Source organism: Octodon degus, unplaced genomic scaffold, assembly GCF_000260255.1.
Source record: "Octodon degus isolate 3935 unplaced genomic scaffold, OctDeg1.0 scaffold00084, whole genome shotgun sequence".
NCBI lineage: Eukaryota > Metazoa > Chordata > Mammalia > Rodentia > Octodontidae > Octodon > Octodon degus.
Genome location: NW_004524660.1, coordinates 3,867,641 through 3,882,337, shown reverse-complemented (window position 1 = coordinate 3,882,337; position 14,697 = coordinate 3,867,641). Strand labels below are relative to the sequence as shown.

Sequence of the window (14,697 nt, the reverse complement as noted above, 5' to 3'; positions counted from 1 at the left end):
TCAAACGCACTGGGCAAGAGAAGGAAACTGCTCAGCTCCCCCAACCCTATGCCACACATCTGGGTTACAAGGTAGAGACCACCAAGAACAAAAGTAACCACAACCCGAAAGCCGAGCAGGAGGCAGCTCCCTCCCCAGGGAGGCATGGAGCATTGCCCACAGGGTCTGTACTACCCGCTGCACTCCCTCACCAAGACAGGGCTTCCAAGCCAGGCCCGTGGGCAAAGGCAGGGCCTTTCCACTGAGCAAAGGGCAGCCGCCGCAGGACACCCGAAGGCTTCCGAGCCCAGCCTGCGGCCTTTCCTTTCCCTAAGACCAAAGGGCTGCACTTGGAGTCCCACGGGTGGTCACCAGGCAGAACTTTGCCACTGTCTCTGACAGAGGGAAGAGAAGCCATCTAATGAGGCTGAGAACATAGAATCACGTGGCTTTGACCAACAACTTGCTGTCTCCTAACGTGAACCACAATTTTATAGCTCTTTTTTAGAAAAACTGATATAGTACTTGTTCCACTAAGAACCAGTTCTCTGAGTAGCAAAGCTTTATTATGTCTTACTTTGGATGAAGGCAATTAATAGGGCTCTATCCTCTAAGGAGAAGCAGGATCCCTTTTAGCTAACAATACTGTAAGGATGTCACTCACTGGTGACTGCCCTATCTCAAGCCTTAAGGGTTGCATCATCAAGAAATAGGAAAGAGGAGTCTGGTCTCAAAATGGAGGTAAAACTGCTGCCCAGTCGCCCCCAGCCCAACTCTGGCCATCACCATTGCCACCAGGGAGGAGGGTCGTGATCCAAAGGAACCAGAGCAGCTGAAGAAGCTGCTATTGGTGGTCTGAGTTTTGAAGCTACCAATGATAGTTAAGAGAACACTCTGAGAAATGGGCCCACTCCCAGATCGTGTGGTAGTGAGAGGTCCTCAAACAACATGCTCCAGAGGCTTTGGCCTTGTGACTTACTCCTGTGTTGCAGAGGTGGATGCAGCAGTGTGCGCTCGACCCCACAAAGCTGATGGGCGTGTAGTGGGACCAAAGAGGGCTGTTCCTAGAGAGGAGTCACTAAAGCCTGGTTCTCATCCAACAGTGAAGAAAAATTTCTGTTGGTGGTATTAAGATACTGAAGAATGCAATTTGAGAAACTACTTTGGAAAAGTATGGCGAGATTGAAACCATAGAACTTATGGAAGACAGGCAGAGTGGGGAAAAGAGGATTTGCTTTTATAACTTTTGATGATCACAACACAGTTGATAAAGTTGTTGTTCATAAATACCACACTACAAATGGGCATAACTGTGAAGTGAAAAAGGCCCTTTCTAAACAAGAGATGCAGTCTGCTGGATCACAAAGAGGCTGTGGAGGTGGATCTGGCAACTTTGTGGGTTGTGGAGGAAACTCTGGAGATGGTGGAGGGAATTTTGGTCATGGTGGAAACTTTGGTGGAAGAGGAGGCTACGGTGGTGGAGGAGGTGGCAGCAGAGGTAGCTATGGAGGAGGGGATGGTGGATATAATGCATCTGGAGGTGATGGTGGAAATTATGGTGGTGGTCCTGGTTACAGTAGTAGAGGAGGTAGGGTGGCGGTGGACCAGGATATGGAAACCAAGGTGGTGGATAAGGTCGGGGGGAGGATATGATGGTTACAACAAAGGAGGAAATTTTGGCGGTGGTAACTGTGGTGGTGATGGAAACTATAACGATTTTGGAAATTATAGTGGACAACAGCAGTCAAATTATGGACACACGAAGGGGGGGAAGTTTTGGTGGAAGAAGCTCTGGCAGTCCCTATGGTGGTGGTTATGGATCTCATGGTGGAGGTGGTGGATATGGTAACAGAACGTTTTAAAAAACAACAGAAAAGGGCTACAGTTCTTAGCAGGGGAGAGAGTGAGGAGTTGTCAGGAAAGCTGCAGGGTACTTTGAGACAGTTCCCAAATGCATTAGAGGAACTGTGAAAATCTGCCACAGAAGGAACGATGATCCACAGTCAGAAAAGTTACTGCAGCCTAAACAGGAAACCCTTCTGGTTCAGGACTATCATAGCCACAGTTTGCAAAGAGTGCAGCTATCGATCAATGCAATGTAGTGTCAATTAGATGTACATTCCTGAGGTCTTTTATCTGTTGCAGCTTTGTCTTTTCCTTTCTTTCCATTACATGTAAGTTGTGGTAGTGGTGCCAGGAACAAAAAATTAAGGACTTTTAACTTAAAAAAAAATAGGAAAGAGTAAGAAGAAGAGATGCACAGCACACACGTGGTAGTTCCTTGGTGCGCTAAGATGCAGCCTTCATAGCTTTGGGCACCTTCCCTCGGCAGGGTCTGGCATCCCAGACACCCCCAACCCTACAACCATTCTGACTTGAAAACCGTCTGCCTCTTCTTCCCTTGCTCATCAACTGACTTCACTAATAAACCAAGTGAAAGGGGGCTATTAAAGAGACAAAAAAGCTGTACAATCATTTAAGAGCTGACCTCATTTCTCTACCTAAAATTTAAGAAAATTCAGAAGTGATCATAATACATTTAATGCAATAATGCAAAATGGATTTTTCAAATGTTCTTTGAAAGCATAAATCTTTTTGTAGGAAAAAAGAAATCTGATGGACAAGTTCTATGACTTAGCATGCTCCCAGCCTTGTCTCCTAGTGTGACCATGCACTGTATTTATACCAATCACTTTGCCGTACAGGGCACCAAATGTCCCTCCATGGTCTGCCCAAGACACAGCGATTCTTCCAGAGTGTTCGCAAGCGACCTCACCGGCCAACACTCCCCCAACTTTCCGCAACCTGCCTCGGCACTGCCTTCCACGTAGATCTCACCCTGCCTTCCACTGCCCTGCAGCGGCCCCTCCACCACACTCGCCACACCTTCAGCCAGAGCCCATTGTGTGCTCAGGCTCCTCATACCAGACTCTGTCTCCTGTCCTTCCGGGCCACACCCATGCCGCTAAATGTCTTGCATTTTTATACATCTTCTGTCCCCGTGTGACATTTTTCATAAGCATTTTAAATCTACACATTCATGCTCTTACCCAGCCTGGACCTCTTACGCCCTATGTAACCCTGTGGTAATTTACTCAAATTCTCTGACCCTCAGCTTTTTCATGGATGGGACGAGAACCTTAATTATATTCTCTCTCACAGTCTTGTAAGGAGACCATACATATAAAATGCAAAGTTACAAATGTTAAATTCTGCTGCTGTTATTACCATCTTACTTTATAGAGATATCTATTAAAACATCTTAGGTAAGTGACATAAACTTATATTTAGAATACAGAGACAAATGTACTGTTGCATTCATCACAAAGAGGACTGTGTGGCTTTTTATGTTACACATACCATAAACAATCAATTACCTCTAATTTTAGTTTCACATCTTCTTTTGTCTTAGAAATATAATCTAAGTTAGAGATGGCCAGCTCTACTCCACTGCAGTACTGCCCATAAATAACCAGCCTGAAATGAAAGAGAAGAAGAACAGGTGAGGCCCCAAGCAAGCAGCAGCGGGCGTGGAGGGGGCAGGGGCAGACTTCCGAGCTCTCTCAGCGCGTAGACAACCAAAGCAGCAGAAGCTCCTTTTGAACACGCCACACCCAATCACAGAATGAGGGCCACTCACCTATTCAGTCCTAAAAAGACTCATTCTTAGTTCTAAATTTAATTAGGATTAATTCAACATTTATTTTTACAGGAGGTAGATTTAACAATCCGGCATGACAAGTATTAGTATTATTGGAGTTACATACACAATTATCTCAAAAAAAAATCTTTTTAACTCATTACAGACAAACTTTTTACTGTTTACTCAAATGTTTTATTTTCTACTACAATTTTGTTGGAATTGCTATGAGTCTACTGAGTAATAAACCTTCTGTTCCTTGTCCCTTTTTCATTAAGGGACACAAAGCATCTGAAGATGGGAGTGAGAGGCCCGGGTTGCACCAGAGGGGAGCGAGCTCACGCGGCCCAGACTCTGAACCCACAGCAGCAGCAGGACCACCGCACTGCAGACCTTCACAGCAACGTTGTTTGTTTCACTGTCTCTTTTACCTCCCCACTAGAGAAAACTGCTAAGAAACCACTACCATTTACCTAGCAGTTGAGCTAAGCAACCCCTTCGCCATCTTTCGTAGCAGGAGCTGCCCTCCTTGACTTAACCTGAGAGAGCGTTATATGTTAAACAAAACTCCTTGATACTTCAAATCCATGATCGCTCAGAAGACCTCTTGTGATTCAGTATGGGAAGCAGACTCTAACTCCGGCTTTAATGCCCCACAATGGAAAATCATAACATGAATTAGAGTCGGAGGAAGCACTTGGTACCAGTTAACCTACTCTCAATATTACAAATAAGGAACAGGGGACTTGGTTAAAAGGACAAGCCACGCTTGGTACTGCTGGCCGGTGAATCTCAGCTTCTGGTTTGCAGAACTCCAAGTGGTTCACTGAGTCCTTTTCTTTTTAGGTCCCATAGAAAGCTCGAACTACTACCCTAAGAGTCACTGGCCTGTACTCACATACCCAGGTAGCACGCCAATAAACAGTAATAAGAGCTATATCTTTTAATATTAATCTTCATAAAATTCCAAACTAATACACACAAAATTTTAAATGCAAAAGTTACCTTTCCTTGTAGTTAATAAAAACTTGATACAAGTTCTGGTCATTTTTATTTACAATGGAATCATGAATTTCTTGCATTAAGCTCCGATGAACTTTTACAAGTTCCTTAGAAAAGAAAACAATGTCAAAGAAAAGCAGGAATCAAAACTGAAGCATAAACCCCAGGCCCAGAACCTCAGCACTATGGACTTGTCACTCATAAATATATAAACTTGCCACCAAGCGGAGAGAGGACAAGGGGAAGGATCCAGGAGAAAGAAAGGCCGAGGAGGAGGAAAGAAAGGAAAAGAAACAGAGACAAGGAGAGGAATGGAAGTGGGGAAAGAGAGTAGGGCCAGGAAGAGAAAGGAAGCAACACTTGTGTGGGGAAAGGGCAATTGCAGATCTGACTAGACCCAGCAGAGTCCTGTGGGGAGACACACTAGCTCACTAGTTATTAAACGTTAATTGATTGTTTGTTTAAAAATATGTACAGCTTTCTCATTTGATAATCACTCTAAATTTTTAAATAAAACTAAGTGCTTAATGTTTTATTGACAGAATAAAGTAATGGCTCGTGTCCTTGGGACACAGAAATGTAGACTTGTAGTTGGTCAATTAGTGGTGTCCTGGTGTTGAGCTAACAACAGTCAGACTAAATTACTCGAAACCAGACAAGTAAGGGCATAAATAAGAAGCAAATAAACTGTCCTACAGAGTTTCCTAGAGCAGTGCAGAAGCCAGAATTTCCCATTTTTCCTCACAAGCAAGTCGTTTTCAGCAGCCAAGAAATACCTTCAGGGTCAGGAAGTGACGCAGCTTGAAGCCAGTTACTTCTTCCTACCATCCGGGGGACACCCAGCATGCTTTTCCCCAATAAGGCGCAAACGACATGCGCATATTTACTGGCCCCATCGTTTTGTTGAGGAGCATGAGACAGCCATGAAAATACAGACTATGAGTTGTAAGTTACAGTGAGCTACTTAATTAGTTTACGACCTCTGTTTCTGAGACTGGGCACTTCATTTGATGCTAAATTTTCATCTGGTATTGTGAGCACTTAATGCGCTTACATCATAGATCAGTGAGAACGCCTTCATACAACAGCCACAACTAAGAAAACATGCCATAGCTTATCAGTTGGTGCTCAGCAACACAGAACCAAACAGAAATCAAAATATAAGGGACCTTCTCGGGCAATAGAAGAAAGCCTAAAGCTAAAAGTGTGCGCACACATGCGTGCGTGTGTGTGGGTGTAAAGCAAATTGTAGGTCTCACGACTTGAACCTTGTCTAGTACTACCTACTTGGGATAGCATTTAGCTTGACTGCACGTTTTTGAGCAAAAACACTTTGAGAATTTTAAGAAGACAGTTAGGTGACATGAAACTCAAAGTCTTTACATAAATTGTCGAGAAAATTCCTCCCATTTTACCATTAAGATAGTCCAATAAATTAGAAAGAAGTCAAGTTTTAGAAACAGGAGTCAAGGGTGACAAAGTTGGAAGCAGAAAGCAACAAGAGGTGGGGTGAGGACGAAAGTCCCGGGGCCCAGGGAAGGCACGGAGCAGAGAGGTGGACAGACCAGGGGACACGGCTACAGACACCCACACACCCTGCCCCACAAGAGATCCCCCAGTTGCAGCAGGCTTCCTTAACCACTGAACGGAGCCCAGCTCTTCCTGATAAGAGTCCAGGACCACACGCGAGTCTTATCCACGTGTGTTCTGCCTGCATTTACCGACTGCTGGCTGAAGATACCCCAGAAAAATGGTACAAGAACTCGAGAAGCAAAAACAGGGTAAAAACTCATCTGGAACCCATTTTTTAAAAATGAGGGTTTTATCAAAGTGCCACCCCAATTTGACTAGTGTATTTTTACTTACAGGAATGTTGATGAATATCAAGTCAAATTCTGCTGGTGTCAAAAATCTTTTCAGTGGTGCCATGAAGTACTATCAGGAGAGAAGAAGTAAGAAAGAAGCATAACTTACCCAATCTGTATGTCTCTTCTTCAACAAACAACTGTACTTGAAAGTCAATTGCTCATCAGCATTGTAAGTACCAAAAAAGTAGAAAACATTTTCACTATGATAGAGATTTTATACTTGACCACAGATATAAAGACATAAATAGAAGCTAAAACATTTAAAAGATAAAACAGAAGGCTTATAGAATAACTCCTTCTGAAAATAAGAAAGAGCACCATTGGCCAGGTTGGCAGCCAATGATAACATTTTAGAGACAGAGCCGAGGACTTCTACAAAACTGCTTTGTGCAGAATACAGATACTTGAGCTCAATAACCTGCTCAGATATTTACGCATCCTCTGTCCCCATTCTTTGATGCTCTGGCGTCCCACCATCCCATTTTTGCTCCTGGCCATCTCGTACCTGTAGAGATGATCCTGCCAACCTCCTCCCCTGTCACTTCCCTGTCCCCCAATAATCTTGTGCCTTGCCCAGCTCAACCCCCAAACGGCTTGGTCATGCTCTGGCATGTTACCAATATATGAACATCCTCACAGATGAAACTGCAAACACCCACCCTTTGGACCACCACCTCCTAACGGACAGCACAAGAATCCCCAGCCGGCCCGGGCTGCCCACCCCTGCCCCTGCTACATTCCTCATACTGTCACTTCCCTCCCCACCCGGACTTCATTCCATAAACCATCATTGGAATTGCCTTCCCCTACACACACTTACTCTGAATGAAGGTTTTTTATTCATTTTTTTTTTTCTGTATTTTAGGAAAGGGTATAAAGGGTGTTCGGAGTCTCACAAGTAGATCAGACTCGTAGTGATCCACCTGTTTACAGCCTCCCAAGAGTTGGGATTATAGCCGTGCGCCACCACACAGTCTCAACTGTAGTCTCAGTGCGCCTCGGGGGCAGTGCCAGCACGGCAGGCCCAGGGATTGAACCCCCGCGGAGCCCCTGTGCCTGCTTGCAGGCGCTTTAATCCACTGAGCTATTTGGCTGGACCTCAATGAAGAGTTTTTCTTTAATATTCGTTCTGCCAACTGCAATTATACACCCTTTAACCAGCACCTCCCCATGGCCACCCCAACCCGCGAGGCTCTGGTAGCCGTTACCCTGCTCTCTACCGTTAGGAATTGAACCCTTTAGATCCAAACTATGAAACTGTAATGGAGCCGGTTTTCTGTGCCAGTCTTTAAATGCTAAGCTCTACTGCAAGTTAGAACGCATCTGTGCATGCACGCACACAGGTGCACGCACACACACACAGGTGCACGCACACACACACATACACAGGCACACAATCACAGGTGCACATATATAGGCGCACACACACAGGCTCATGCACACACACACACAGGCACATAAACAGGTGCCCACACACAAGTGAGCATACACACAGGCGCACACACATAGACACACACAGGTGAACACACACAGACACACAAAGGCGTACACACACGCAAACATACTTAGCAGAACAGGGAAGCCCACATGTTAACTACTTAATGAGGTATTGTGGCGTTAATGTGGCGTTAATACCTGAGAACTTACTTTTTCTATCGACTCCAAAGTTTCTGTGTATTTTTCTTCTGTCAGCTTAATCTCTGCTAGGCAGCAACTCCGTATATCATTTTCCTGACACTTCTGCAGTTAGAATGATAAAAATAAAATCATTCAATCAAATTCATATGTAAACCTCTCTGGTACTAGATAGGGAGAAATCAAAATCATTAACGTATTTAACTTTCTATTCTAATAAAAACATACTGAAATTTATATTTAACTATATTTGTGACAGTTTTGCTGTATTTTTTAAAATCTAAACAACATAATCAAAAAAATTTTGATGATTAAAAATAAGCACCTGAGTCCAGACGTTATGTCCAAGTAAAACATCTCTTACCAAAAATGTTACCGCCCTGGAGACACAAATCATGTAGGAATTTCCTTCGTAACACTGCATTTCCCACATGCTACAGAGTTACCGGCAATGACATTAAAAAGACAAGTGACAACCTTCAAAACACTGTTTTCGGGCACTAACACCTAAGTCCTCGGAGTTGGCTGAGCACAGCACCACACTCGAGGACGCTCGGGGAGACACACGCGGTTCCAGTACTGGCCTATTCGGGGCCTTCTGACTGCGGTCAGCTTATTCAGTCTCTCTGACTCAGCTTTCTCCTCCACAAAGCAGCACGACAGAACCAAATCTAAGAAGCTGGGAACAAGACAGAAGCTGTGCCGCGCTTCCACCGCTAGCCAGGAACTCCAGAGAGGCCCATGTATCTAAATCACTGTCACTATTAACCCCATCCCAGACAGCCCGGTGCTGTCAGCTGAGTGAAGGCTGCCCCTGGGGGGGACACTGGAGAATCTGCTGACACCAAAGCAGGTGGCAATTGCAGGAGATGCCGGTGATACTCTGTCACCTGCAATCACTCTGCAGACGCTGCCAGAGGCAGCCTGTCAGCTCACGCGGCGGCTAAATCACATCCATTCCGTTTGCAGGCACAGTTGGGCAGCTTAATTCCACCTCCTATATGCCACTGCTCCCCAGTGTGGGCCAGATAGCTCGCCGGCCCTTTATTAAAGGCCAGAGCAGAGGGGCTGGTGAGATGGCTCAGTGGTCTAAAGCACCTACTTAGTACAAGCTTAGCAAAGCACAGGGACCGCGGTTCAATCCCCCAGCACCACATGCCAGCCAGCCCCGCCCCCTGGTGGGCCGAGCTGGCCACACACACACAATAAATAAATAAATAAATGTTAAAAAAAAAAAGGCCAGAGCAGAGACAGAGCTGAGCCAGCCCGTCAAAGTGCTGAAGAACCTCACTCACCAGCTGACGAGGAAAAGGCTTCAGGATAAAGAACGTGTTGCTAACGATCTAAGTAACTGACTTCTAGGTTTCAAATTACAAATGAAAGGATTGTTCAAAGTGATTCTTTCTGAATGTTCTAGATACAATTCATGGCAGACAGAGCTCTGAGGGCCCGGATGACAGTATCCAAAACTAAGCTTACGAAATAGTAAAAAGGTAAGACATTTATTTATAATGGAACAAAATGAAAAGTAGCTCCTCATGACAACGGCTGATGCGGGGAGACATGCATTTTACCCTACATTAAATTTAAAAGAAAAAAATGTACCTACTTTGTAAAACATTCAATTCTATAACTATGCAATTTCATGATTTTTGAAATTTTCTGTTCTACTGCATTCTGCCAGGGGCATGCTATTTACCTCCCAGACTATCTGTAAAATGAAAGGATGAGACTAGAGATTCCTTAGAGCGGCTGTGATCTGCCAAATGCCAGACTCCAGGTGAAAAAACAAGTCACACGTGCATAGTTAAAAGGACTCAAAGGTAAAACAAACCAAGGAACATACCAGCAGAGGTTACGAAAACAGTGACAGGAACTCGGTCCCCAAGTAACCCACTTCCTACCAGATCCTCAGCGCAACTGAAGTACAATCGAAGCCCTACCGGCTGGTGCGCCTCCTCCGCCTTCATCAGGTCCTCGTAGACCTCGCCGCCCTCGTCCTCCCCATAGACGCAGTCATAGAGGTCCTCTTCATGCTCCGCACGCGTCTCGCTGAAACAAAGCAGACATCGGAGTGTTCACCATCACACGGTAAGCACAGCAGCCCAAAGAGCTTCTTACCTTTTAGCAGAACACAAATGAAACTTTTCTAGTGATTTTAGCAGAAAATTTAAAGAGGAAGCAAACTGGAAGTACAGGAGAGAGGGGACAGGCTTGCATAACAGCCCTGTCCCTCCTAGAAAGATGGCCAGCAAACAACAGACCAGCAATGATACCAGCGGTCACTCGTGTTTACCAGTCACGTTCCTACAAGCACGGAAATGATCACACCGCAGTGTGACATGACTTAGCTCACCCAGTGACAGCAGTCTCACTAGGCATGCCTTTGAGTTGTGAAAGAGATGGAGCAGAGGGACCAAGCGGTTATCTGACTTACCAAAGACAGCACAGCTAGTCAAGGAGAAGCCATGATCTCGTACTCTGAGCACCTAGCTACTCCATCGCTGCCCTGCCTCTCCACTGTCTTGTTTTTCAGCTCCCACGAGCACTCAAACCGTGACTCACGGGGGTCTTCTCAAACCCTCCCGTGAGACTGTGAGGCCATGAACACCCTCAGTCACAGAGGTCCAGCCACTCGTGTTCTACTACCATGCTTATGCTTTTCCTTTCAGCTCAAGACTTGCATAAGTATCCTCCACTAATAATCCCAAATAATTAAGATTATCCAGTGTAGACACGTGGGAGAGAAGCAGTAATATTTCTCGGCAAGAAGTCCAACTCCTTTCACACGGCCTGCCCCGAGTGCCTCTTCTGGGCCTGAGCAGGTGGAACATTAGGAATTGAGACAAAGGCGCCATTAACTAGTCACGCCACTCTGCAACTGGGGGCACTTCAGAGCAGGTACAATCACAGGGTTGTTTATGTTTGTTGTGAAGGATTATTTGAAGGACCTGACAGGAATGAACTGTCAAACACTCAGAGAAAAGCAAAGTGTATTAAGGGACAGAGATTCAGTGGTAACAGAAGTTTCTGGGAACTCTTCTATAAGAAAAATTCATTTCACAGTTACTTGTCCACCCACCTGCCCACCCACCCATCCATCTACTGTCATCTGCGAAGAACTGATAGAGCTCCAGGCTCAGAACAGACAGATCAAGCGCTCTGTTGTATCTCGTACAGAGAGCAGCCCATAAACACAATCCTGTGTATGCAGCAAGCAAAGTGAATGCGAAATATAGGACCAGAGGAAAGAGCAAAACGTAACTCTGACAAAAGAATTCAGAGAGCTGGGTGTGGTGTCACACACCTGCAATCCCAGCACTTGGGAGGCTGAGGCAGGAGGATCATTGTGCATTCAAGACTAGCCTGGGTTACAAAGTGAGCTCAAGGCCAGCCTGGACTGAAGTCACAGAAGGCTTTATAGAAGGCTAATTATATCGAAGCTGGTACCTAAATAGATTTATCCATTTATTCAGTGGTACAAGATACAAAAATACTGGTCTCCAGGGGACATGGTCGCAGACTAAACACACGCTTTCTTCTCTCATGAAATTCAAAGGCAAACAGGACTCGCACACACCCATGGCAAGTGACAAAGAGTACAGCATGATTACGTGGGCACTGACATGCTGGTCACTGTGCCCAGGTGAGTGGAGTAGACAGTCAGAGAGAAGAGTTGACACCAAACTTCTGAGGACCTGATCTTACCCTGGGGATCTGGGAATTGATGGAGGCTTTATATGGTGTAGGACAGAAGAAGAAAATGATGGGCAGGGAGACCAATAAGCCAAGAGGCAAGGTGCTGAGTGACAGGGACTGAGAGCGGAGCCACTGTACAGGCCAATGGAGCAGGGACATGGACAATCACGAGACCACACCAACCACACTGGCTGAGCAGCCAGGATCAGGAGGGGAGGCAGGGTACAAGGTGCACTCTGGGAGTCAGGAGATGAGAGCATTTGGGCGGTTCCACGATTTCCACACAGAAGGGTCCAGAGAAGCACTCTGGCCAGGAAACAATAGATAGTTAAGGTTGTTTAAGCACTATCTGGAATATGTCAGAGGGCAGGAGGGACTTCTCGGGGAGCTAAGATGGTAAAGGAACCAGTTCTACATGGAAGAGGATTGTTCAGAAGGAAAATGGACTATGGTTCCATTCTGTTACTCTTAGCCCCAGGGCTCCTGCCTCTGGCTCCAGACACTGCCTTTCTAAAATATCCAACCTTGCTTAAAAACATCAGGGAGCAGAGCAAGACAGGAGAATCTATAATATTAATAGTTATATGTGACCATTAGTGGAGTTTTCAAAAGAAAAATGTCATCAGAACACTAGAAATAATAAATTCTTCCTAATACTTTAAAGAATATTATAAGACCAATAAACTTACGGTCACTTTATGAAGATCATAGCCAAATTAATGAGACACTCAGCACCTGTCTTATTCTAGTCAATGAATTAGTAGAACTTTTAGGAGAAGATGGAAAATCTCTCTTAAATATCTAAAAGATAAGACTTGGAGATCATTCCAAATGCCACCTACTACTCTCCAAAGAGCTGCTAATTTCCCAAAGTTTGCCTTCTCATAAGGAAACAGACAATAAGTGAAACAAGCCAGACTGTCCCTGGCAGGGGGAAATGCTATGAAAATTCAGAGTGAGGTACAGGGGCAGTGGCAATTTTACACAAAGTAGTGAGGAAGGGGCTCTCTGCAGAGAGACATCTGAGAGAAGAGGCTTCTATGGTGGAGGACCAGTCCTAAGGACCAACGAAACCAAACACAAACGTCCTCAAATAAGCTCACACTCAATATTGAATGGCTAAGGGGCGGAATTTCTCTTAGAGTATGAATCTCCCTATGATCTATGACTCTTTCTTATAATGCTTTGTAAACATATCTGATCTACGTCATCAGTTCCTTGAGGAGTGAGGATCGTGTCTCATATTTATTTGTAATCTGCACAAGTCACTCAATCAGCAGAAATAATCAGCTGCCCAGAAATCCCACCTCTCCTAACTGTTAAACAATAAAGATCTTGAGGAATCTCTGTTCAAAATAAATGCCATCTAATAAATATCTGTGAAAAACTCCAGCTCACGGTTACAGCTCCTTGTCCTTCCTTGAAATGTACAAAGCACACACTGCCTACCCTACAACTCCTGCCATAGGTTCTATTTCCTTTTCATTCTTCTCTGTCTAATTCCTAGTTTATCTCCCATGTTATTGTGCCTCTGAGAACCATCCAGATTTGACTCAACTGCAGTCTGTTTCTTTACCCTTCAAAGAAACACACGATAGGTAACAAAAGTCAGTGACAGGATGCCTTTCGTTGAAGCTTCGTGTCATCACTTTAAGAGTCATTCTTGCATGTCTTAATCATTAAATCGCCTTTACTCTTTAGAGAGGTTATTTTACATCCCCAATTAAGATCCACACTAGATGTCAAAAGTGGAGGAGGCTTAATTTTGCTGAAAATGTTCAACATACTCTATCAAGTCAGGAAGGCCTTTGTAGATGTCTTCATCATTAATGCTTTCTTCTGTTGGGAAGGGCCTAGAAAGAGGAAAAACATGGGTGGGTGAGAAGCAGCCAATCCCATATTTATGTCTCATTAGTTATAGGATCTGATCAAACAAGTATTTTGGTAACAACCATCCTCCCATGATTCAGTTCATCAGTACACATGACAATTAACAGAAGACAAAAACACACCATGCCTCCATGTAATTCTTGACCTCAGTGACACGTTTTTCTACTCAGACGTTAAGGTATTTAAATTACATACTTTATTTTTATTTTTTTAGACAGATCAGTCAACTGGACCTTAGAGAGAACAGAGTACCTATTACATTTTTGTCCCTTATTCAACAAAAAATCCACACTATCTCCTAGTCTCATCATCTGGCTTTTTTTGCCTCATATTATATATTTTTTTCATAACCAATGTAATACTCAAATTTATTCCTAGCAACGTCACATTATACTTTCACATCATATGCTCTACTCTGCTTTGACATCAGGCATAGCATATATTCCATAAATGAAAACCCATTAAAATAATAAGAAATTTAAATAATTTCTATATTGTTGAAAAGGTAGACTCTTACATATTGGCCTACTGATTCATTTAATACTTAGGATATTTAAAGAATACTTTTTCCAAAAATCAACATATATGTGAAATCCATTTTGGTTTGGGTCTTTGAATTCTGAGGGTCTAATATTTCTCAATTCTTTATATGATCTAGAGATAAGTCCTTTGTCTGAGGGACAACTGGCTATAAATTCTTTCCACTCTGTGGGTTGTCTCTTCACTCCGCTGGTGATTTCCTTTATTGTGTGAAAGCATTTTAATAAGGTAAGATCCCACTTGCTGATTCTCTGTAGTATCTCCCATGGAGTCTGGGTTTTGTTCATGAAGTCTCTGCTTACATCTTTGTCTTTGAGATTTCTGCGTATTTTCTCTTTCAGTAAATTTAGCATTTCTATTTTAGTATTTAGATCTTTGATCCACTATGGCTTTAGTTTAGTGCATGGTGATAGACAAGGGTCTAGTTTTAGTCTTTGGCATGTG

At 44.0% G+C, this 14,697-nt stretch overlaps 1 protein-coding gene across 1 annotated transcript in view; it reads right to left on the bottom strand.

Moving 5' to 3' along the window:
• Vav3 (vav guanine nucleotide exchange factor 3) overlaps positions 1 to 14,697 on the bottom strand; it is a 347,338-nt gene that overhangs the window by 167,938 nt on the left and 164,703 nt on the right. Inside the window, exons 4-9 of the mRNA XM_023721699.1 lie at positions 13,611 to 13,676; positions 10,068 to 10,176; positions 8,137 to 8,229; positions 6,488 to 6,556; positions 4,625 to 4,728; positions 3,357 to 3,456 (exon numbers count right to left, since the gene is read on the bottom strand). Coding sequence (XP_023577467.1) covers positions 3,357 to 3,456; positions 4,625 to 4,728; positions 6,488 to 6,556; positions 8,137 to 8,229; positions 10,068 to 10,176; positions 13,611 to 13,676 — 541 coding nt within the window. The remainder of the gene's footprint in view (positions 1 to 3,356; positions 3,457 to 4,624; positions 4,729 to 6,487; positions 6,557 to 8,136; positions 8,230 to 10,067; positions 10,177 to 13,610; positions 13,677 to 14,697) is intronic.